Genomic DNA, 25276 nt, shown 5'->3' with positions numbered 1-25276 from the left:
AGCACCTTAGAGACCAACTAAGTTTGTTCTTGGTATGAGCAGAAGTGTGCATGCACACGAAAGCTCATACCAAGAACAAACTTAGTTGGTCTCTAAGGTGCTTCTGGAAGGAATTTTTTGTTTTATTTTGTTTTGAGCTTTTAGAAAGAAAACTGAAAATATTCCCCAACTTTATAGATGCACAATGGCAGTAAGTTTTAAACACAAAGCTTACCAGTAACTTTGACTGGGTCTCCTCTCTGCTTAGCTGAACTGATCAGCTCCATTTATATCTCAAGAGAGAGATAACGAATAATTGACAATGACGTTAACAGGGGGAGTTTCAAAAGGGCAGTAATCACTCCTTTTCAGCCCTTAACAACCCTTCAGTCTCATCCAATGGCCTTTTTTTCCTTTTTCTCCACAGCAACAAGTCCTAACTCACTCCATCCTTATCACCCACATGACTGAATGGAAATTTATTACAATTTGGAGTGGTAGTGGGAATCTTGGGTTTTGTTTCTGTTGTTAATCATGTTGGGAACGGTATATATTGCCATACAAGTTCTCTCTTAACATTTATTCCTGCATTACAGGGGGTTGGACTAGATGACACTCAGGGTCCCTTCCAACTCTACAATTCTATGAGTCTGTGATTAGACTGGAGCAATTTCCAGCTCCATTGATTTCCCACTGAAAAGGCAAATGCCCACTGAAAGCCTGCATGTACTTCACTCTTTCACCTGAGTGGCTGGAAACCCCCATGGTGTTTTTTTTACCTGCAGCCTTTCCCAACCCGATGCACTCCAGGTGTGCTTGGACTACAAAACAGCACCTAGCTGATGGGCGTTGCAGTCAAAATCACCTGGAGGGCACCAAAACTTAGCAACACTTCCAAGCTGCGCTAAAGCCGGAAGAGTTTCCTTCTCCGGCCAGCAGCTGTATGGATGGCATGGACCATAGTTGTAGTTGCAATCTATTCGAACAACTAACTCTGCTGCATGTGCAGAAAATGCTTTGGGGAGGAACGATGGGCTAGCTGTGTTCAGGCCTCCTTGGAATGCAAAAATGGGATACAGTGGACGCTCGGGTTGCGAACGTGATCCATGCGGGAAACCAGATTTTTATTCCCTTTGATATCAGAAACTTTGGATGAGACCCCGGAGACCCAATTAATACATCTGCTACAAGACAATGTTCCGAACAGAACACTGCTTGTAGCAAGATATTTGATTACAGTTCTTTCGTATAAAAGGGAAAACGGTTTACTTTATGATTATTGACATCTTAATTTACCACCTGAATTAAATGTACTGTCGCATATATTTTATCTAAGGAATTTATATAAATTATACTTGTATATATGTATTGAATTATATTAGTTATTTTATCTACATATTTTAGCTTTGTTTCATTTCATTTTATTCTGTTTCACTTAGTGTTGATGTATATTGTTTTGTATATGGTTTTACATTGTGGACCTATGGTCGTAAATAAAATATCTACCTATCTATCCATGCGGGAAGCACATTCGCAACCCGCAGCGTTCGTAACCCACGGTGCCACTTCCGCGCATGCGCGGGCCGTGATTCGGTGCTTCTGCACATGCACTTGCGCCAAAACCTGGAAGTAACCCATTCCGGTACTTCTGGGTTCGGCGCGAGTGCAACCCCCCCCCCAAAACGTTACCTGCAGCGTTTGCAACCTGATCTATGACTGTACAAATTTAACAGATGATGTAGCTCGAAAAAGTGCTGCCATGACTGTCAGCTGGATAAGATGTGTGCATAACTAAGCCTGGTTAGGACTGCTCATGTAGACAAAATAATCCCGTAGGACCCGGTCCCTGACTCCATTCGAGATCCAATTAATCTTGTTTCCAAAACATTCTTAGCGGGGTCCAAACTTCCTTTCCCTTCATCACAGAAGAAAGAAAAAATATTGGATCCGCGAACGCAGGTTAACATTTACTTCTGTTTTATGTACAATAGCTAGTATAGCTCTTAGGCGTTTTATAAGTATTATGCTGTGTATTATTATTTTGAGTGTAAGTTTGGGCTCAGAACCTGGAGTTCTTCAAAGGGTTAAAAAAATCTCTCCCTTCCAGTGCAAATAAACCTACAAACATTAAGCTCGAGATACTGTAGGCAGTGAGAGACTTCACTTTCTTGGGTTCCATGATCACTGCAGATGGTGACAGCAGTCACGAAATTAGAAGACGCCTGCTTCTTGGGAGAAAAGCAATGACAAACCTAGATAGCATCTTAAAAAGCAGAGACATCACCTTGCCGACAAAGGCCCGTATAGTTAAAGCTATGGTTTTCCTAGTAGTAATGTGTGGAAGTGAGAGCTGGACCATAAAGAAGGCTGATCACCGAAGAATTGATGCTTTTGAATTATCGTGCTGGAGGAGACTCTTGAGAGTCCCATGGACTGCAAGAAGATCAAACCTATCCATTCTCAAAGAAATCAGCCCTGAGTGCTCACTAGAAGGACAGATCCTGAAGCTGAGGCTCCAGTACTTTGGCCACCTCATGAGAAGAGAAGACTCCCTAGAAAAGACCCTGATGTTGGGAAAGATGGAGGGCACAAGGAGAAGGGAACGACAGAGGACGAGATGGTTGGACAGTGTTCTCGAAGCTACTAACATGAGTTTGGCCAAACTGCGAGAGGCAGTGAAGGGTAGGCGTGCCTGGCGTGCTCTGGTCCATGGGGTCACGAAGAGTCGGACACGACTGAACGACTGAACAACAACAACTGTAGCTCAATTATATTTAATGAAAACCTGAAGTATATACTTCACTAGAGAGAGCTCATTTACCAAATGCGCTTACAGTCAAACATCATAAATGGGCACCTCTGCTACAGCTACATGTAATGTGCCAAATTCATTTTAGTGGGCATTATTTTATCCTCGTCTACAAACAAATTGTGGAGTTTTTGTTCTGTTTTTCTAGTCGACCGACAGCAATGGGACAACTCCTGATTTTTTTTAAGTTAATTCTCCAACCCAGCAAATATTTTTTTGCAAGGATAGAGGTGAATTGGAGTACAGAAGTAGCAGGGGGAGCCAGCGCTTATATTGAGAATAAATACAATTCTAGACCTTAGTGGCGAGGGAAAGCCCTTGTACACCACTTTGTGGCGGTTGCCATTTTTGTTCAAATCAACCCAGTACATAAGTTTTATGAAATAAACAAATAAAAGTCCCAGGGGGGTAGGTGTGGGTAGTAATAAAAAAAAAAATCTGGTTTATTTTATTTTGGTCCTCTTGGCAAAATGGACATACAGGATTTGACCTGCCTGTTTGCTCGTATGACTTATGCTCTTACTTAGCTAGCCAACACAAAGTCACTAAAGACGGTGTTGCTTTTGCAGAGGTTCGTAACAAAAGCAGGGAACAGATGGTACATTGAGGAGGAGGAGGAGATGTATTTTTATGTGCACCTGCCATGCAAAGCTTTGTGTTTGTTTCTGTGTGTGGTTGATGTGCTCTCACTGTTACTGAGAGCCAGGGTGGTGTAGTGGTTAAGAGCAGTGGACTCGTAATCTGGTGAACTGGGTTCGCTTCCCCGCTCTTCCACATGCAGCTGCCGGGTGACCTTGGGCTAGTCACACTTCTCTGATGTCTCTCAGCCTCACTCACCTCACAGAGTGTTTGTTGTGGGGGAGGAAAGGAAAGGAGAATGTTAGCCACTTTGAGACTCCCTCGAGTAGTGATAAAGCGGGATATCAAATCCAGACTCCTCCTCCTCCTCTTCTTCTTCTTATTATCATCTCAAGTAAGATGTATCATTTCTGTTTCCTGAGCGACACACGCACAGCAGTACAATGACACTTGGAAAAAGCAGGGCTGTGGCTGCTTGTGAAGAAATGGCCGAAGTGTGGTATGGGCACCAGGGACAAAGGCAGAAAGTGCTGCGCGACACATATGTAGTACCTAAACGTCTTAAAGTAAGAGTCTTATATCAATGAATGTAAGGTCAGAGGAACAATGGCCGCAGTTGCTAGGCTGCTAAGGTCTTTGTGACACAGCCCTGCACGCCTCATGAACGTGTCAGGTGAGCAAAGGTGATTTGGCAAGAGAGAAGCTTCATGCTTATGTTGGCCATTTTGTGACCACTTCTAACATTTCTATATTGGGACAGAGAGTGTGTGTGTGAGAGACTGAGTGTGTGAGGGAGGGAAATGTAAGTTGGGTTTCTTAGCTGATTCTGCCTTCTGGTTCCAGCTTTGTCTAGTGCAGTCTGAGGGGAGCTCTCCTTTCTCCCCAGGCAATGCAGGTTCCGTGCACAGCATAGCTAGCGATAGCAAATAGTCAGTAATCCTAACCATGGGTACCACCACAGTGCCTTCCATATGTCCTTGGACTCCAACTCCCATCATCCCCAGCCAGCACGACCAGGGATGATGGGAGTTGTAGTCCAACAATGTATTAGCTCCCCCCCTGCCCTGATCTAGACCTTCAAGCACTTCCTTCACAAGATAGCTGTTATTATTTGCCTATGATAGCGAGCATATGTGGCACCGGTTCAGTCCAGGTGTGTCGAGCAGGATACTGCCAGCCCTATCTTCTCCCACTCTGTTTTAGGCTGTCAAAGCTGCAGAAGCTGTTTTCAAAGAGCAACTCCAAACAAGAACTGGGGAAAGGAGGAAGCGACAGCCAAGATGCTGCAGCTTCATCGAAAGCCAAGCCCCAGGACCGGAGGTTTGAACATTTCTATAGCCATAAGGAAAGCAGTGTGGGCAAAGTTGCGTTCTCTTCCCTTCCCAAGCTGAAATGGTTCCATCTGTCCAGGAGAAAGAACTCTATCTCGCTGAGGAATTGGGATAAATTAAGCACGTTCTGGAGCTGCTGTGGAACCCAAAAGGTCTGGACCCAAGAATGTAAGGTTCTGGAAACTAAGCAAGAGTCAAGGAGCTTGTCCACGGTTTTAGGTGAGGAGATGCCCAGGGTTCTTAAGAGGGATTCTGCACGGGAGCAGAGGGTTGGAGGAGAAATGGAATCACCTAATTCAGACTTTCTGAAACAATATGTGAACTGGAACACAACCATCTTTTGAAATTCACACTTCTCTGAATTTTGCAGTAAAGGGTACAAAAATGCACGTAATAGGATAAAGTGTGTATACAAATGTATATATTAGTGGAGATAAGAGACAAATCTATTGTGTTACAGTAACTTGCTTTAAAAAGATGTGTCTACAGTCATACCTTGGTTGCCGCCTTGGAACTTGTACATTTCAGCTCCCGAAAGATCGAAATCCGGAAGTGAGTGTTCCGGTTTTCAAACAATTTTCGGAAGCTGAACGTCTGTTGCAGCTTCTGCAGCTTCTGATTGGCTGCAGGATGGTCCTGCAGCCAATCGGAAGCCACGTCTTGGTTTTCAAACAGTTCTGGAAGTCGAATGGACTCCTGGAACGCATTCTGTTCGAGAACCAAGGTGCGACTGTATTAGGAGAAATTTGCAGTATAATGTTAACGAATTCCCCCGAGGACTTTAAAAACAAAATTTTGGAAACTGGTGTGGAAATTTGGGGAACTGAATTTAGGATTAGAAAAATGAGAAACTGAGAGAAACTGAAACGGATCCACCCATCCCTAGGGTGGGTGAGGTGGAGGATTTTATAAAGATGCCAGAGGCTCAGGGTGTTGTCAGGAATGTGCAAATTATTCAACGAGAAGCTACATCTCTTTCAAGAAGGTAGGAGATACTAATAATACGCCTCCCTGTTCTCTGTTTACCCCTCTCAATTCCTAGATTCAACATCAACAAGCCTCAACCACTTCTCCACCTCCTCTGTCTTTTCATCTACTTCCAACGGGTCGGATGTGAATGACAGCATTGAACTAGATGGTGATGCCGTCAACATCATCCTCAAGCGCATGCAGGAGGAAGACAAGGTACAAAACCCCTCAGCACATGATGCTTCCTGCACATGGTACTTCTATAGTACTACTAATGCGCTTGCTTGGGAAACGTGATTCTACAGATGCCTGAAGCCTATTTCTGTGTTCACGCAGTGAGTTCTTCACAAACAGCAGCTGCTTGGGAGAATTTTTTTTTATAATAATTTTTTTATTATTTTTCAAAATACAACAAATTACAGCCAATTCAACATCTAACATAAAATACATTAACCATTGCTCTGCCGAGCTACGACTCCCCTCCATCTCATCAGCAGGTTTTCTAGTCCATTCTCAACACGCAGTTTTTATCACTTCATATTGAACTATGTCAAAGGTTTATTCCAGTCCTACTAGTGTTTTTAAGCTTCCACGGTTCAAATAAGTATTCCACAAATTTACTCCAGTCTCTCTGAAACCTCGAGTCATCCTGGTTTCTGACCCTACCGGTCAGTTTTGCAAGTTCTGCATATTCCACCATCTTCGTCTGCCACTCATCAATCGTTGGTAATTCCTGTAATTTCCACTTTTGGGCAAGCAATGTTCTTGCTGCAGTTGTCGCATACATGAACAATCTTTTGTCCTTCTTAACTATTTCTTCTCCTATCAACCCCAACAAAAAGGCCTCTGGCTTTTTTGGAAAGGTATATTTAAACATCTTCTTAAGTTTGTTGTAAATTGCTTCCCAAAAAGCCTTAACCTTATTGGAAGTCCACCACATGTGATAAAAATCCCCTTAGCTGCTTGGGAGAATTAAGCTGGATGCTAGTAGCAGTTCCTACTGTAATATCCTTGCCAGGTCATTGTCAATTCTGGTAGAGCTGGCCCAGAAACAAGCATGTTTTGGACAAATGAACACAAACACATCACCAGTAATGTAGAGTCTTGGGCAGGCATGGGCAAACTCGGCCCTCCAGATATTTTGGGACTACAACTCCCATCACCCCTAGTTAATATGACCAGTGGTCAGGGGTGATGGGAATTTTAGTCCCAAAACATAGGAAGATACAGGGCCGGCCCACCCATAAGGCAAGATGAGGCGACTGCCTCAGGTGGCAGGATCCACAGGGGCAGCAGATCTGGCTCCCAAGTAATGCACAGTGGCACAGACTTATTTTCTTTCTCATGGAGGGTTGTGTAGCTATAATCATAAAAAAGGAATGAGCTGTTTTTGCTACAAAGTGGAAACGCGAGATCCCAGAGTTACCCTCTTTTGAGCTCATCACTTTTCTAGTTCTGTAGTATCTCTGAGTAGTTGTAAAATAGGTGGGTTAATTCTGCAGTTCAGTTCTCATTCAGAGCCAACCAGGAAGGATGACTAGGACATATCAAGAAAGGTTCGATAATGCCCTCTCCTAACAGCCCCGGTTCTCTCTCAACTTACAGAGCAAACAGGATGAGAACGGGGACATTAGTTTCCTCAGCGCCATCTCCGCTTTATGCATAGCTACACAGCATAAACGACGGAACAAACTGAAACTTCTGTACACCAAAGACGAATTAACAGAGGCTGTCGTGGTAAGTGAGGTGCAGCATCAGAAATCCAGTAAGGAGGTGGCAGCTAGCCAGCGGATGAGAGGCACAAGGTCTGGATTAGGGGTTAGTTGTGTGGAAATAAACCTGGCAGGGACGTCTTAGCCATTGAGGCTACTGGCGCAAGGCGCCACGGTGCCACAGCCTGGGGAGGGCGCCTGCGCCCTCCAGCCCCGCCGGCAGTCCCGCTCTTGCTCACCTCTTCTCAGGCTGCGGATGCGGGGAGGCCGTTGGCGAGCCTCCCGTTGGCGCTGCAGCCAGGGCTCCCTGGATGGCAGCGCCACGCCACCGCTTCAGCCGAGCAGGCGGAGGCGGAGCACAGCTGGTAGCATCCCCACCCACCCCTCCGTGCCCTCTGGCTGCCTGCTGCGCCTGGCCCTACCCGGCGGAGCGCAAGTTCGGCGTCCCCGCCTGCCACGCCGCACCCTCCGGCTGCCCGCTGCGCCTGGCCCTGCCCGGTGGAGCACGAGGGGCGCCGGAGGGATCTTCGCACCAGGGCGCCAGATTTACTTAAGACGGCCCTGAAACCTGGCAAGTGCGGAAGGGCTATGAAACCATTTGGAATAGGGTCACTAAATCCACTTGAAAACACCACACCCTACGAGCATGCAGTTGTAATTCCTTCCCCAAGATGTTATGCAGAGGACCCCCTTGCTAAGCTTGCTCAGGACTCCCTTGTCTCTGTATTTGTCTCTGTGTCTGAAACCCATGTTTCAGCAACAAGTCCTGCAGGGATAATAGGTGGCTGGGGGGAATTGAGTTGGCTGCTAGGGAAACCTCTCCTCTGTGTAGCTCTTGGCTCTATTCCTGACGGAGGACACACACTTAATTGGCATGGCAGAGCTGGCCCAGTCTTTGTTTGGATAGTGAAGCATTCCCCTCAAGTTCTGAAGGTGGGAAAACAAAGCTGAGACTTCAGGGCTTAATTCCCCAAATAATGTTTCTGAAAACCATCCCAGAAAGGAGGGGTGGAAAATGAGGGGTGGGTGGGGGACAAAATGGTATGTGTGAGAAAGGGTTGGGTATTTCCTTTTGCTTCTTAAGTTGCTTTGAGAATAATATGATAGAAAGATGGGATATAAGTTATTAAAATGAAATTAAAAACTGGGGGGAGGGCTACAGTGACTCTAAGGCTATTCAGCAGCATTCCGGCATGGATGAGGAGGGAGGGAGATGGAAGATCAGATGGTTGGAAAGGGGAAACAGAGAGAGTTTCTATATCTTTAAGTCCACTAAAATGCATAGAGGAAAGCAGGGAAGTGAGGAATTCTCGACAGCAGGCTTAGATCCAGGCAGGAGATTTTTCAGGGAAAGGAGAGAGGTGGAGATTCTAGGGGCCCCCTTTGTAAAGGGAGCATCTGGTGCTTTGGGTAAATGGCCAGAAAGGAATGCAGGTTTTTGCTTGCCTGTTAGGATTGTGAGACAAGACCGAGGTGCGGGGACAAAATGGGAGCATGCTGGTAACGGGCTCGTGAAAGTGCTTAGAAGAAACCATTTGGGATGAAAGTGCCCCATTGAAATCTGTGGAAAGAGGTCATTCATCTGCTCTGTTCTGGCCCTTGGTCTCTTCCAGGTGGTGATGGAGAAACTCCCGGTTCACTCTGTGCCCACATCAGTTCTACCGTGCTGCATGGTGGCCATTTACAACTTGAGGTATGCCTCTTGCAGACCAGGGATTCCTGATCCCACTAAGAAGCGATTAGCGTGTGCGAAGACCACTGCATATGTGATGAATGAGGGTAGGAAATAATATATTTTCAGGAAATGGCCCGGGAGAAGCCCAGACAAGCGAATACAATAGGTCAAAGACTTCCGAAACAGAAATGGTTGAAGGAAGAAGTGGGGAGGCTGGTACTCTGAGAGGCTCCAGAGAGGAGCAACTGACTCCCTTTGGAAGTGTCCGCACAGATCTTAGAAGGCATTTGTTTTCTCCACACCTTGGGAAATATAGTCTCCGAGCCCAAGGAGGGAGAGCCTGTTCTCCTTCCGTCCTCAGTGCTCATCCTGGCGATTGGGATCTGAAGTCCTGTGCATCTCAAGTCCCAGGAGGAGCCTCCCTGTGGGAAATTAGGACATTCTGGCAGTGCATAATCTAATACTTTTTCCTCCACCCCACCAGTAAAATCAAGCCTCCACTTGATCCAGAACTGGAGTCGTGTGTCTTGAGGTTGGCTATGCATGGGGTTTTCACGATGGACATTGGGACTGGGGACGCCACCAAACAGGTAGGCAGCGATGGGCCACCAATTTGGATGGCTTTGAAAGAGGATTAGAGGGCTGTCAACTGCTGCCAGCTGGAGGCAGCCATGCTTCCAAATACCAGCTGCTGGAAAGGGGAAGAGTGTTCTTGTGCTCATGTTCTGCTCCCCGGTTTCCCACAGGCATCTGGTTGGCCACTGTGAATACAAGGATACTGGCCTAGATGGGCCATTGGCCCGATCCAGCAGGTTCTTTATATGTTCTTATGTAGGTAAATTCTTGTTGAACCCATGAACCATGGGGTTGCCAGCACGGCATTCCCTGGCACCCACAGGGTCCTCTCCTCGGCCCCTTATTGAAATTAGACTTGAAAGAAGCATTATATTGTACCCAATAGGATAGGCTGCAGTGTGTGTTGTTCCCGCAATTGTTACTCCTATTCACATTTGTGCCCACATGCCTCCCCAAGTTAGTGACCCCTACAGTACTATGTCAAATACGTACTTGATTCCTTATCTTATTCATTTTCTAATAATATTTTTTATTAATTTTCTAATTTACATTTTAAAATACTCCTTTAAACAATTTTTTAAAAATCGTTTTTATTTCATTTTACAAATATAAATTTAAAACAAAACCAAATACATACCCATATAAAAAGATTACAGTACTCTGAATCTCATGACCCCGCCATCCCCTCCATGGGTCCTAATGTCAACGTTTTCAACTGCATATTACATCAATCTGTATTTTATATCTGTCCATATTGTCCATCGTATTTGTTACAATCATAGCTGTCAAGTTTCGGATTTGAAAATAAGGGATCAGCAGCCTCACCTATCCCGGGGACAGTCACATGGCAGTGGTGGGCGGAGCCAGAAGCAAAAGTGGGCGGCACTGGTGTGAACGTGCGGAGTAGGCTTACTGTATTTTGGAAACGCTGCCCGTGGGCTACGACACCTGTAAGCGCGGGAAATGGCTCCCGCTTGCTTTGAGGCTGCAAGGAGGTGAGGTCTTCCCAATCCCTGGCCAGCAGGGGGAGGGAGAGGAGCTGCTTCCTTTGAAAAAACGGGAAATTAAAGGGATATAAAAAATAAGGGATAGCAGCAGGAAACTGCTTGAAATAAGGGAGATTCCTGGGAAAAATGGGATACTTGACAGCACTGGTTACAATATAAGTGAGAGTTAAATGCTGCTAATGTTTTCATCTACTTGCAGTGATCTCCTAAGTTTTTTTTTTTTTAAACCCTAGTAAATAAATCCTTTTTTGTCTTCTTGGTCCCTGAGTTTACTGGTCAGTTTTGCCATTCCTCTCTGGTAGGGATTATTTCTTCTTTGAACAATCTTACATCAATGTCTTCCCTTCTCCTTCTGTGGTTCAGTTTGGGTACCATACATCCCTGCATATTTTACATCAGAGGTCAGCAAACATACCATGCCTCGGGCCGGTGTCTCCAGTACTGATCGCACGGTGGGCCGGAAGGCGGGGGTGTGCGCGCTCATACGCCTTTTCCGGTGCACTTCCGGGTTGGAGGAGCACCGGAAATAGCTTGTGCGCATGTGCACGGGCATCCTCTGACCTGGATGTGCACCGCGAATAACGCTTGCGCAGGCACACAAGCTATTTCCGGTGCTCCTCCAACCCGGAAGTGGGCAGCACAGTGCCGTTAAGAGCGGGCGGCAGGGGTTGCCGTGGGCCGGATAAACAAGTCCCTTGGGCCTTATCCGGCCTGCGGGCCTTAGTTTGGGGGCCCCTGTTTTACATAATCCAAACCATTCAGTATTCCAATATTGCATCCATCCATTATTTACACTGTTGAATTTATCTTTTTTAAAATATGTTTATTAAATTTTATAATAAAAAACAACAATAAAATTAAACATATAAATTTTAATCAATACAACCATATAAAAGATAAACAATAATAACATACCTACAATAAAAACAAAAAAATCTTGTTATTATCACTAACACCTATCCTTTACATTGTACGTTGACTTCCTCCTATCTCCTCTTCCTGCGTTCCTTGTTTATCATCTTTAGTAATTTCTAAACATCTCGTAAAAACCTTATTTACTCTTAAAATACCTATCTATTAATCTTAACTATTATCTTTACTCATATTTCATCTATCTTAAACACTTAACCTAACTCTGCGTCTACAGTCTAACTTTTCTCCAAATTATATCTAATTATCAATCATACAATTATTTTTTAATTACAGTTTGAATTTCTTCCATTCTTCTTCCACCCCGTCATCCCTCTGGTCACGAAGTTTCCCAGTCATTTCTGCAAGCTCCATATAGTCCATCATTTTCATCTGCCATTCTTCAATCGTTGGATAAACTGTTGAATTTATCTTAATGCTACCAGCATTTTCACTTGTACACAAATTTCAGCAATATATTCAATAAACATTGTCCAGTCTTCTTTAAACGTGCGCTCTGATTCCCTCTCTTATTTTAATCCCTCATAGTTTGCCCTCGGGGCGCAGTGGGCAAAGCTCTGTGCCCCTCAACAAGGCACAAAGAGACTAGAAAGAGGGTCTTGGTTATAGCTCACATTGCATGTTATCTGTGGAACCACTTCTAGTGAGAGGTTCTCCCTTTGACAGCCAGACCTCAACAGCTCTGGGTTGAAGCCTATTTGCAGGCATGCTTTGTTGGGGGAGAAATTCCAGCTCTCATGCAGGGATTTCCATTTTCTTCCAGGCGCTGTATAAAACAACTTCAGCAACACTCGAAATCCTGCTCAGGTCATTATTAGCAGAGGACCCGACCACCAAGCATCTGCTGAGGATCTTAAAAGTAAGTGTGTCAAAGAGAAATTGCGGCAAAGGAAGGCCTGGCAGGGAGATCTGCAAAATCACCTGCCATGCATTATTGTAGGCTTTCCTCCGTTGGCAGAGTTTGAATGCTCTGGAACATCATGCCAGCTCTCTCACAACAGTGCTGTTTGGGCATAATATTGTGATTTCCAGGTCCATGAATAACAGACTGAACCGAGACAGGTTTCAAAACAAAGATGCAGGAGAGAAACTACCAAGTAGACTAATATCTCCCATTCCAGTCTATTGGGAGGCATTGTTTTCTTCCCTGGGCACACAGGGCCACTTATGCAGTCACAGAATCAAATGGTGGTAAAGCTTCAGGGTGCGGGTGAGAGATTATACCCTAGTGTAAGACCATAATGGGCTCTTGAGCTCTTGAGCGGTGGATTCAGGAACACGAAGAGGCAAAACACCATGCAGGGTTCAGCAGGATTTATTTTGAGTTACATATGTAAAGCAAAAGGCACAATCCAAAAGTTGGACTGAGCACTGAGAGACTGGCGCGTACTGCTTATAAAGACAATACAGAAACCGAAAATAGAAACCGAAAATTGGCTCAAGGTTCACATGTTCCTTAGGAGTACAACCTCCCAAAGCCTCCCCAACTCGCTCTCCCCAGTCTGGGAATGTGTACCTGGCGAGCTTTGAATGTACTTGGCAGGCTTCCCAGAAATATAGCAACATCACCTAGCTTGTGAGCACACAGATCCGCTATTGTATGCTGAAGGTTGAACCTATTCATAAGGCATGTGTGTGTGCCTAATCAGCAAGAAAGCATAACTTCAGTTAACCGGCAATAATACTTGTTGCATTAGATAGGAAATACAAAAGCATAAATCAATAATACCCATGCAGGGGGATGAGTCTACTAACTAGGAAATACCTTACATCTTAATGGACTGAATACAATATTAATACAGGTGGCAGGAGCCAACTCCAGCTGCATTCCTCCTGTCTGCTCAGAAAGCGCATACATCCCGTCCAAGGCTGAGAGCCCCCCTTGCTCACACAACTCAGAGCTGCCCCTCTCCCAAAGACCCATAGGAACAATACACAAATATAAATCAATACATACCAATACATGTAATGGATACACAACTCCAACAAGCCTGATGCCTCCAGTATGATCAATCAACAAGACCAGCTCTTAAGCCCATTAAAGGCTAACCACAATTAACGGCACATTCCTTAAAAGGGGCTTTCCGTCCCCCTCTCTCGTGATGGTGTTTCTATGGTAACAGCCAAGGTGCTATTTCTGTATTAACAGGCCATTGTTTAATTCCAGACCGTACACCGTTATCAAACCTTGAAGCTGCTGCTGGCTAGTTTTGGCTGATTTCCCAGAAATAGTTGAAGAAGCAACATTAGGCACATTCCTTTTCCAAGGTCTCTGCCTCTAAGAGACTGTCTCTCTTAATATTCAGCAATACAGAAAAATTATATTTTAAACAGGTTAGAAAAGCAATTAAGGCATTTATAATCAATATGGGATATTTAGCTATTTGAACTGTCCCCTTCACTAGCAGTGGGAGCCAGTGTGGTGTAGTGGTTAAGAGTGGTAGACTCGTAATCTGGGGAACCGGGTTCGTGTCTCCGCTCCTCCACATGCAGCTGCTGGGTGACCTTGGGCTAGTCACACTTCTCTGAAGTCTCTCAGCCCCACTCACCTCACAGAGTGTTTGTTGTGGGGGAGGAAGGGAAAGGAGAATGTTAGCCGCTTTGAGACTCCCTAGGGTAGTGAAAAGCGGGATATCAAATCCAAACTCTTCTTCTTCTCTCCTTCTAGCAGAGCCGGCCCTGCCATTAGACAGAGTGAAGTAGCTGCCTCAGGCAGCTGGCTTTGGCTTTCACAGAATGGCAACAAATTTAGTCATTTAATTTATTATTATTCTATTGATTTATTTTTATTATTTTATTTTGACAAAGTAATAATCATACATAAATAAGATTAAAAATGTGCACCCCAACACCAAAACCATTCCACTGTAACTATCCAACCTCCCAATATTTCAACCCCCCTTTCCGTTTTAACAGTACAAATTCTACGAACACCCTGCATATCTCCTCAAAATCAATGCTCTTGGCATATTCCCCATCTTACCTTAATGGCACTTTAAATTAACAATTATTCTATTTTTATTGCCAGGGAAGAGCACTCTACCTTGACTGAGGAGTGGGAGAGTACTATCTGCTGCCAAATAGCTGCTCTCCTATTATATTTATATATATAAAAAAATGCTTGAACACAGAAAATTAGTGGGTTTAGGAGGATTCTGCCAAGCCTTATCCCTGGCATATGTGGCCACATGCCAATAGGGTACATCCAAGCTAAAATGCCACATTACTCATCAGGCACGAAGCATTGCAAGTCCACCACAAATCGCCCAGAGATAAAACAGTATATCCTGGTCTACTTTCTGCCCATTCCTGAACTAAGGCATATCTATGAAGAGGAACAATTCATCTTAGGAGAACTCATGTGTCAGATGCACAACCTTCCATTTTGAGACATTTTGGTTGGTCCTAAAAACAAAACAAAAAAACTCCACTTGGTAATGGATAACGGTTATAGAATAAGAATTTAATTTTAGGGAGTGTAGGAGGGAAGGGGGGGAAGAGTTTGAATAAAATTAATTTCAAATGGGATGTTATAATGAAATTTGGAATTAAGTAAGGGAGGTTCAGGAATATAGTGAATGCAGAGGATAGGTTAAAATGATAAATAAAATGTGTAAGATGAATAATTATTCAGTAAAAGAGTCTATAAGGAAAATGTGAGGAGGAGGAAAAGTAATATGGGGATTAATTGGCAATAACTGTGAATTAGGGTTAAATTGAAATCAACGGGGGGGGGGATCAAGGAAGTCTGTAAAAGCAATGATGATAAGTGTAAAGCAAGTGGTTAAATTGGGAAAGAATTGTTGATCACCCCAGTGAGAGGGGGGTTTGTTTGGTATGCTCCCCTTGGTGAGAGAAAGGGGAGTTGGGAAAAATTTAATCATGTATTGTAATTTGGAATTAATTGGAAATTTTTTAATAAATATTAATTTTTTTAAAAAAAACCAAAAAAACAAAAAACTCCACTGCCTGTGGATTTTGGATTTTGGTTTATGGATCATCGCTGCTTCCTTTGTTTTGAGCAAAAGGGTCGCGTGAGACATTGTACCAGTGCAATATCCCTGAGGTGTTGCTTCCTCCTACAGCACATCCATTTTTGGATACACTCGAAATACAAAGTGGAGAGGATCCGGGCTATCAAAAGCAGTGCTGCCCTCCTACGTTTTGCTGTCCTTATGCCAGATTTTGATGTAAGTGTGACCTCATATCCTGCCCCCTTTCTCTCCAGGGAGCAAACATGAGAGCTAGTCTTTGTTGCTACAACCAATTTTTAGATTTATCCCACCCTCCAGAGCTGCTTCATACTGAGAGCTGAATGTCATTTTCAGTATCTTAGCCTTACATTTGAGAGGAATAGGAGAGGGGAAAGCCAATAATTGAAAGGGTGGCGGCAGCTAGGAATGGTTTTGTTGAGACCAGCATGCTCTTCTTGGGTCCCTTTGAGTGATAGTCCGTATCTTGCAAGGATGCGGGTGGCACTGGGGTTGGTGGTTCGAATCCCCGCGATGGGGTGAGCTCCCGTTGCTCTGTCCCAGCTCCTGCCAACTTAGCAGTTCGAAAGCACGCCAGTGCAAGTAGATAAATAGGTACAATTGTGGCGGGAAGGTAAACAGCGTTTCCATGCATTCTGGTTTCCGTCACGGTGTTCCGTTGCGCCGGAAGCAGTTTAGTCATGCTGGCCACATGACCCGGAAAGCTGTCTGCGGACAAATGCCAGCTCCCTCGGCCTGAAAGTGGAGATGGGTGCCGCACCCCATATTCCCAGGAGTCCTTTACCTTTTTACCTCTCTGCTCCCATCTACACCACTGGGTTCCTTCTGGCATTTCTAGTTGATAGGTGCATTGGGGTTCCTCTTTCGGCTTGAACTGTGTGGGATTTGCTGTTCTGGCAAAATACATGGAAGCCCTAGGTCCATCTTCTCGGAGTCCCATCCAAAGGACAGAGTGGAGGATATGTTCTCCGGAAGTATGTGTCTAACCTAGTCTGCCCATTTTGGAGATGCAAATTGTTATTTTAAGAGTTCCTGAGAAGGGCTTAGATTTCAAGACTAGGCATACCAATTAAAGATAGAGAGGATCTGACAGAGAAGTGGGGACAAAGATCTCTCTGGTTTTCCTTCTTGCTAGGCTACCTGCAAACTCCCAGAACTGGGGCACCATGTGGCAGAGCTGGCAATTTGTATTGGAGACCCCCAAGCAGCAGTCAGCCGACATGCCAAGGAGAGTATCTTCCGTCTCTACGAGCTGCTCCTGCACCAGAAAGGCAAGTAAGCTGGAAAAGATGCAACAGCAGTTCCATGCTTAAACATTATGGAATACATTAAACATATTAGTTTTACACACTAGTGAAATAATATTAGAACCTCTAGACTTAGTTCCTAGTGTGTTTTCCCATTAATATCAGTTGAGTCTCATGTTGACTCTCTGGTAATGGTGCATTTCCCGCAAAACTGGCTCAGCTGGCAAGGGGCTGTTGTCTTGTATTTCACAATGCTATATTCTCCCCTTTGCCAGTAAGAGAGCCCACCCTTTGAGCAAAGATGGTGGGAGATCAGCATGCCAGGGCATTTGACATTCCTCCATATAAGCCAGAATTTGACCTTCATTTCTTGAGTCTTGCCTCAGAGGCTGATACCAAAATGAGACGCGAGGTTGCCAGAGAAATTCTCTTGGAGGGAACTCTCGAGGTGGACCTTGCAAACATCTTCATAAAAAAAAGTTATAGAATATCATCCAAAGGAAACAGAAAGGCCTAAATTCATTTTCATTCGTTCATTTAAATATTTATAATCTTGACCAAATGCACCCAAGGTGGTGAACAAAATGTAAGCACAGGTATCCATCAAGGTATGTAGTTGTGCTCCTGCAGGATTTCCTCACCTTCTCCTTTACCTGTGTGCTCCCTAAATATGTTTCTGGGGGCTTCCATAATGCTCCAGAGGAGATTGCGGGGGGGGGGGCACAAGAGGTGTACAGGGGAAAAAAGAGAGAGAGGAGGAAGTCCTGTTGCGCAATGAGACATCCTTGTTCTAATGGGACTACTTTGTTGATTACTGCTCATAAAGAAATACAATACAATAAAAAATAGAATTTTAAGGTCCCTGCTGGACGTTAACATATAATTCCACCAGTCCAAAAAAATGTTCCCAAAGCCATCAGAATAAATTATGTCTGAAAAGACCTAAACCCAGAAATGGGGAGCCTGTGGCTCTCCAGATATTGTTAGAGTCCTATCCCCAGGAACCCCAGCCAGCATGCCCAATGGTCAGTCGCCACATGTAGCTCAACAATACTTGAAGGGCCACAGGTTCCCCATCCCTGCACCAAACCTTTAAGTATGGAACGACAAAGCTTTTAACTCCTGGTGTCTTACTGTCAGGGATACGCATGAATAATGCCAAAGAACTCTGGTGCAGGAGGTACCAGGAAGAGAAGAAGATGCTCTCTTACATAAACATGATGAAAGTTGGAGAGGTAAGGTGTCCCTTCAATGCTAGAAGCCCCTTTCAATAACGAAACCACTCAAGCGTTTGATAGATTTCTTGCTGCACCTGAGAAATGTGGGTTGCTCTCTTTCACCTTTCTCTGCCTCCAGGAAAGCGCCAGGATTAGCTTAAGGGGTTCAAATCAAATCAAATCAAACTTTATTCACGTAGCCAACAGGCCACTGCGACTAAGAATACAGATAAAAATACTGGAGAAAGACCAGTCAAGTACACAAATATATAAATATACTGATAAATCATATGAAACCCCCAGGCTAAAAGGCCATCCAGATAGTGACCTCGTTCTCAGAGAGTCAAACGATTTTCTCTGTTATCGTTTCCGTTCCTGCTAGAAATAAGGTAGACAATGAGGTAGACAATTTGGCGGCCTGAAATAGTCAGTAAAGATGGTACGATACTCTCGTTCCTCAGAGCTATATAGATAAGCCGATCGAGACAAATATAGACCTCAGGTGCATGGGCTAGTCATATATGTCGAGTTGTCTTTCAAATTGAGGCCCTTAGTCTCATTGCCCTCTCAATGAATCTGGCGACCTTCTCTGTTGTCTGGGTGTTCTGGTAAAACATTGCGGCCACTGATGAGCGACCTGGGACAGAAAGTAGGAGGGGAGTAATAATCTCGCTCCTCAGGTCTTTGTACAGGGGGCAGGTCAGAAGAACATGTGACGCTGTCTCCAAGTTTCCGTCTCCACACGGGAAGAGTCGTTTCTCCCTGGGGAGTTTCTGATATCGGCCTTCGAGCACGGCAGAGGGTAGTACGTCCAATCTTGCCAACATAAAAGCATGTCTGTACTTTGGGATATTTAAATTATGCAGATAAGATGCCGGGGCATCAAAGTGCGAGGGGGGCAAGTGGGCAAACCATGCACAAAATTTCTTTGTTTTAGCCAAGTTGTTTTGTTGCTCGATATCCATCAGGCGCTGATCAATTAAGCTTTTTGATTTAGAGGGGCGGCTTAAGGGGTTGTTTGCAGAATTGTGTGAAGAGACACACTGGGAGATATAATTGCAGTGCAGTCCTTGAGAGTATCATGGGCCGAAGGGAAAACATCCTGTCTCAAGGAACTCAGTCAAAGTTGTGATAATAGAGAGAGGGAAGGAAGAAGCAGGGATCATTTAATGAACATGCAGCAATCCAAAGATTGCTTCATTTTGGTTTCTTTGCTTTTAGGTGTTTGGGACGTTCTTCAATGAACAACAAAGAAGATCCTTTCTAAGAACAGCTTTGTTAGCTATTTATAGTCCGGATCTGAGGGTCAGTGAAGCAGGGATCCTCCTTGTTTATTCTGTCCTTGGGAATGCAGAAGAACTAATGGGTGTGGAGGTGAGTCACTAAATTAAGCTTTCTGTGAAAAAGTATATTATAAAGGACCAGTCTTTTTTCAGGATGGGGGAAAAAAAGACTTCTGACTGTTTTGGGATTCCCCTCACCCTTCAATCTCTCCAGGAAAAAGAAGTAAAGAAAAAAATATGGCATCAGCTCCACAAATTTCGAGTTTGCAATGAGTTGCCTGTGGCGGTACAAAGTCTCTCTGCAAGCAAAGGTAATGTCTATGTCCAGTTACAGGGAACACTACCAAAGATGTAGAATAATTACAAGCTGTAATTATCTACTTATAAACGACCACTATCCATAGCTTCAACCATTCTCTTAAGACACAAATTGCCTAAATTTATTGTTGTATTGTGTGTGAGCCGGATAGGGGAGGAATTAGATTCAGTGTGCAATTAAAGGCGAATCTATCTAATTCACACTTTTCAAAACAAGATGCAGACTGAAACACAGTTGAAATTCAGTTTCTCCAAATTTTTGCAGTGCCATTTTCTAGCCACACAATGTGTACAAAAAGGTATGCACTCAGGTAAAGTGTGCCTAAAAAATGCATGCCTGCTAACATCAACCCATAACCAATGCGTCCACATTTTAGCACCAATCCACGGTGGTTAGAGGTTTGGACTAGAACCAAGGAGAGCCCGGTTCAAATCTCCAGTCAAGTCTGTGGGTGACCTTGGGCCAATCATTCTCTCTCCACCTAATTTACCATTTGTGATCTCTTTGAAGGGGTGGGATGATGTTGACGATCTATATGGACCCCTCCCAAACATTTTCTTAAGTCAAATGAAGCTGGTATAATTAAATCTGCCTTCTCTTCGTTTCCACTCAGGTGACGTGCTGATGGAGGATCTTGATGATTACGTACAGTTGTAAAACAACCGCCCACATCTCTCCACTTTCTGTCCCCCTCCCCTCTTCCTTTCTCCCTCCCTTTCTTCCTTCCCCTTTCCCTCTTCCTTATGTTTTCTCCAGGTGGCTATGTGGGGCCAGAGCTTCTGGGTTTCACAGGGTCTCCAGAGCTCGCTTAAAAGAAAAAAACAATATTTCCCCTATTCTCCACGGAGATGGATTTTCTTCCCCCTGGACAGATGGAACAGCTTCCTTTTGGGAAGAGGTGAGAATACGACTTTTCTCTCTCATCTTTTGGCTTGCGAGTATTTCATCCCTTCTGTGGGAGGTGTCCAAACCTCCAGCCTCCAGGATGGGCATTTGAGAAGCTGTAGCATCTTGGATGCTGCTGCTGCTGCTGCTTCCTCCTCCTGGGTCTCTGGAAAAAGCTGGTGTGCATAGGGGCAAGAACAAAAAGCACCCCTTGCTTGCTGGATCCAGGTAGCCCCACCATCCCTCTGGAGGAGAAAAGAGGGGCAGATATCCATTGCTTATGCTCAGTTGGGGCCCAGAGGCAGCTGGTCTATTAGGGCAAGTAAAAGGTAAAGGTAAAGGGACCCCTAACCATTAGGTCCAGTCGTGTCCGACTCTGGGGTTGTGGTGCTCATCTCTCGTTACTGGCCGAGGGAGCCGGCATACAGCTTCCGGGTCATATGGCCAGCATGACTAAGCCGCTTCTGACAAACCAGAGCAGCACACGGAAACGCCATTTACCTTCCCGCCGGAGCGGTACCTATTTATCTACTTGCACTTTGACGTGCTTTCGAACTGCTAGGTGGGCAGGAGCAGCGACCGAACAACGGGAGCTCACCCCGTAGCAGGGATTCAAACCGCCGACCTTCTGATCAGCAAGCCCTAGGCTCTGTATTTTAACCCACAGCGCCACCTGCGTCCTGATATTAGGGCAAGTACTGTCTCACTAATCTCAGTCTGCCCTTAGCCAGCAGCCACCTGCCTGCCTTCTTTTGTACATTTAATCCAATGATGGTACTTCCTGTCAAGCTTACTCCTCCTTTGTGTTGCCACTGTAGGACTTCGTATAGTGGAGGATGAAGACAAAACTAGAACCAGCTGGCTCTGCCTCTCGTTGGCTCTGGCGCCACCTACTGTCGGGCTCCTTGCCTTCTGCCCCATCAGTTCCAATGTGGCTTCCTGGCAGCATTTCTCATCACCACGCTGGCTGGGTAAATGTAATCCCACCGTCCCTCTGGGGAAAGGGGGCCACACTTTACTGCTTCTGTCCAGACCACCAGAAGGTGGCCCTTCAGAAATGGCTGGAGGAGACTGGGACACACAGGGCTGAGAAGAGTAAACCAGGACACTGTGTGGGTTTTCCCCTGCCCCTTATTTTTATTGCTTGCCTTGCTGATGAAAGCTATCATCCCCACCATTCCTGTGCGAGAAGGGAAACAAAGGGGGCAGACAACATTTGCTGTTTTCGGCTCAACTGCTGCAAGGAATGAGAAGGAGAAAGAAACAACACAACAGATTCGTTTCCCCTGGAAAAATAAAGATGGCAAGAAGACATAGTTGAAAAGTAACAGGAGATATGGAAACAGATTAACACTAGCGAATACTAGTGTTTTCAAGAGTTTCGAAAATTATTTTTTAAAGCAAGATACAGTCACAACTATTAAGATGGCAGAAAATAGACTGGGTTATAGACTGGCAATATTGGAGAGTCAATTTATAGACCGAGAATAAATATGGATATTTAAAAAAAAGAAAAGAAAAAGAAAATGTAACTGAAAAAGCAGAAGACAGAAAATATAATGATGTCTTTCACAATTTTGGAGCAAGGTAATAGTCAACAGCAAGAAGGATGAGATTTATGATACAATTATTCAGAGGCGTTTGCGGGGGGGGGGGGATAAGGAACATTTTAATTTCAGAGGTTTGAATGAGAAAGCTGAAGATGTAAAAGGATATTTGACTGAGTTTTCTGCAGGATAGTAGTCTCCAAGTAGAAATGTTAATTGATGCGGTCTTCGGAATTATTTCCAAAATCTCTGAATCACACTTCATAGTTGTTGAGGTGAACTGATTGTAAATGAAGTACCTTCTGCAGTGGAATTTGGGCAATTTTAAAATAAACTCAGTTTGAATATATATATATACCTATATATAAAGGGGTTTCATCAACTATTGTGTTTGATTGTTGCTACTGCATTTACAATTTTTACCTATCTGAATAATGATGCCGCTGTTTAAGCTTAAAGGATCATAACTGTTGGATAAAATAAATAAAACAATTGTTCACAATGGAATTCATTGTCACACTATTACAAATGTTCCGCCTGTACAAAGATTTCCACTTGCTTCTGGGGGTTCTTCTGACTTCCTGGAACCAATCTCAGGGGGCGTAAAGGGTGCACAGGAGTTGGGAGGTGGGGAAGGAAGCCTCATTGCACGAGCAGAAATCCTTGCCTAGGACACCTGCTGACCAAGTTCATTAGGTGAATAGCACCCGAAGTGTGCAATGATGTTTTCTCCATCTTCTTCAGGGGTCCTGAAACGTTTTCAAAAGGGGGCCGGTTCACTGTCCCTCAGACCTTGGGGGGGGGCTGACTATATTTTGAAGGGGGGAAATGAATGAATTCCTATGCAAACTGCACATATTGTATTTGCTGGCACCAATCAAAGCCCAGCCCCCTTCCTCCGCAGGCAGCCCGAACAATCAGATCCACGCCGATTCCCGGACTGTCTGCCGGCCAGATTTAGAAGGCTGTTGGAATGGATCCGGCCCCCGGGCCTTAGTTTGCCGACCCATGGTCTTCTTGATATAGTTTAGCAGAGCAGCTTGTAACACTCTGAAGGCTGTGAAAAAATGTGGAGGACCACATTATTGAATTGTGAATTGAACTGGAATGGAATTAGTTCCTTTTTGGCAGGGGTGAACTGGAACTAAGCCTGCACACCAATAGGGCCTTGTTCTCTCACAAGCAAAGCAGAGAGCTTAAAAGCTCTTTTTGCACTAGGTTTGCCCAGCACAGAAAGAGCTTTAAAGCTCCCTGTCTCGCTTGCATTTAACTTGCCAGATTTTAACCAGCGGCCTTCCAATATGTATGGTTGAAACTGTGCAAGTTACACACGTAAGATGCAATCGTTATTGCACGGCTCAATTATCTGTTACTGTGTAATACTGTCTAAATGCTGATTAAATATTTGTATGCTGTTTTATGAATGTGCCATGTTCACCAACTAGATGCTTTGTTTATGGTGTGCTATAGAAACTTATAAATAAAATAGCTTAACAATGCTGTTAACACACTTCTTTCCTTTTCGGTGTTTTATTTCCTCATGACACAAAATACCACATATGATAAAAAGAAAAGCACCAAAATGCTCCAACATAAAGTACCTGAGCAAAGACTGAAGGCAAAAAAATGTACATTATGACACCCAAAAGCACTTGAGCAAAGTAGAAATACAGTTAATAATATTCAGACGACAGCATATGGTCAGTTGGGTGACACTTTTCAAATAAAAACAGTGTAATTTATGACAAGTATCACTATACAGTACAAAGAGAGCATTAATGTTTTGACGTAATAGATTGTACAAAATTTTGTATAATGTATGCACATCTTTAAAAATGAATGTTTATGTCTACAGTAAAAGTAAGCCTGTTATGGAACACATGAATGGTTCACTCTCAAAATCAGTGTCAAAGCGCGTGTTCAGTTTTCCACTAGTGCAAAAGGTGTTCATTACCATCTCATGTAGGTTCACCAACAGAGTCATGTGTACATCAGTCAAACTGATCGTGCCTATGCCCAATTCCATCAACATTCATACCAACTCCCAATATAAATTTGCAAAATTATACTGCTTTGATATCCCCACGAGTTTCAAATCCTACACTGCATACTGGGGTGGACCTGCTCCCCCAGGTCACTTCTACCATGTTAAGTAGAGCATGAGAAACTCCACACAACCGTGTGGGTTGCAGTGCAAGGCTGACTGCAGAGAGGAGGAGCTGGAAGGGGCGTTGAGTGGAGCTTGGATCTTACACAAGTAGAAGACACCATTGGTCACACGAGAACCCTGCGGCTTCCAAGCCAATGATTGTCTTTAAATTGAATGGAAAAATAATATTGTAAGGTATCACGTCAGCTTTTTAAAATTGAAATTATTATCAAAATGTTTCAAGATCACCTCTTCCACAACTCTTTCCTGGATACTCCACTAAATAACCATACATCTTTAATTCATTCTTGCACTGAAAATGATAGAGTTAATTAAATGCAATGATATTACAGTTTGGCAAAAGTTTTTGTTGTTGTTCCATTCATTTCTTTTACTTATTTCAGATATAAGAATGAACACACACATCTTTAGTGAATATCTGCTTTAAAAAAGATGCTTAGAAGAGATGTCCTTTAAACACTTAAAGGGCTTGTTTTTTATAGAGAAAGGAGACAAATGAAGAGAATAAACAAGCTTAGTATTTTAAAGAAATGTTGGAAGCAAACAGATGAAAAAGAATCCAACACCAATGCATTTAAACTTTAGGAACTATTTGCAATAAGAGGGTTTTAAAAATACATCCCACATTTTACCCAGAACACAGCTGTTAACAAAGTTTATGAAGAAATTGAAAGGTTAAACGTAAGATTTTAAAGCAGTATTTGGCAACTATTGTGTAGATGCCCATGGCATCTGAGGTGGGCAATCTCAGTGAAGTTCCCCTGTTTATGGAATGCTCTCAGAGGTTCACCTACTTAACTGTCCATTTGGCAACAAGCAAAGGCCTTCTTACTTTCAGAACTTTATTAAAGGTGCAATTTTAATCCTGCTTTATGCTTTTCTTTTTGTATTGGCACTTCAACTGTTTTATTATTTTTGCAAATTATGATTGAAAGACAGTATAGAAATAATTACCTGTGGGCTTCTGTGCTCTTTCCCCTTCTGGTGCAGCTGAGGAATTCAGAAGCCTTCGTGTTCATTTTTGATAAACTGCAAGTTTACAACCTCAT

At 43.9% G+C, this 25276-nt stretch overlaps 1 protein-coding gene across 1 annotated transcript; it reads left to right on the top strand.

Annotated features, from left to right (window-relative positions):
* The first annotated feature begins 4144 nt into the window (after positions 1-4144).
* Positions 4145-20439, top strand: LOC117047672. The gene is made up of 13 exons (XM_033150991.1): positions 4145-4169; positions 4571-4917; positions 5741-5883; positions 7273-7404; positions 8993-9072; positions 9539-9689; positions 12331-12426; positions 15653-15757; positions 16695-16830; positions 17947-18041; positions 19245-19397; positions 19521-19617; positions 20382-20439. Coding segments are annotated over exons 1-13 (1593 nt in total). The 5' UTR covers positions 4145-4167; the 3' UTR covers positions 20438-20439.
* The last annotated feature ends 4837 nt before the right edge of the window (positions 20440-25276 follow it).

The sequence above is a fragment of the Lacerta agilis genome, chromosome 1 (genome assembly GCF_009819535.1).
Source record: "Lacerta agilis isolate rLacAgi1 chromosome 1, rLacAgi1.pri, whole genome shotgun sequence".
In the NCBI taxonomy this organism is placed as follows: Eukaryota; Metazoa; Chordata; class Lepidosauria; order Squamata; family Lacertidae; genus Lacerta; species Lacerta agilis.
This window is presented reverse-complemented; position numbering and strand designations above follow the sequence as displayed.

Bases quoted from the DNA above. Each gene is read 5' to 3' on its own strand.
- LOC117047672 (XM_033150991.1), top strand. The intron at 4,918-5,740 runs GTGAGGAGATGC...CTCAATTCCTAG, and splicing joins GAGCTTGTCCACGGTTTTAG to ATTCAACATCAACAAGCCTC. The intron at 9,690-12,330 runs TAGAGGGCTGTC...ATTTTCTTCCAG, and splicing joins GGATGGCTTTGAAAGAGGAT to GCGCTGTATAAAACAACTTC.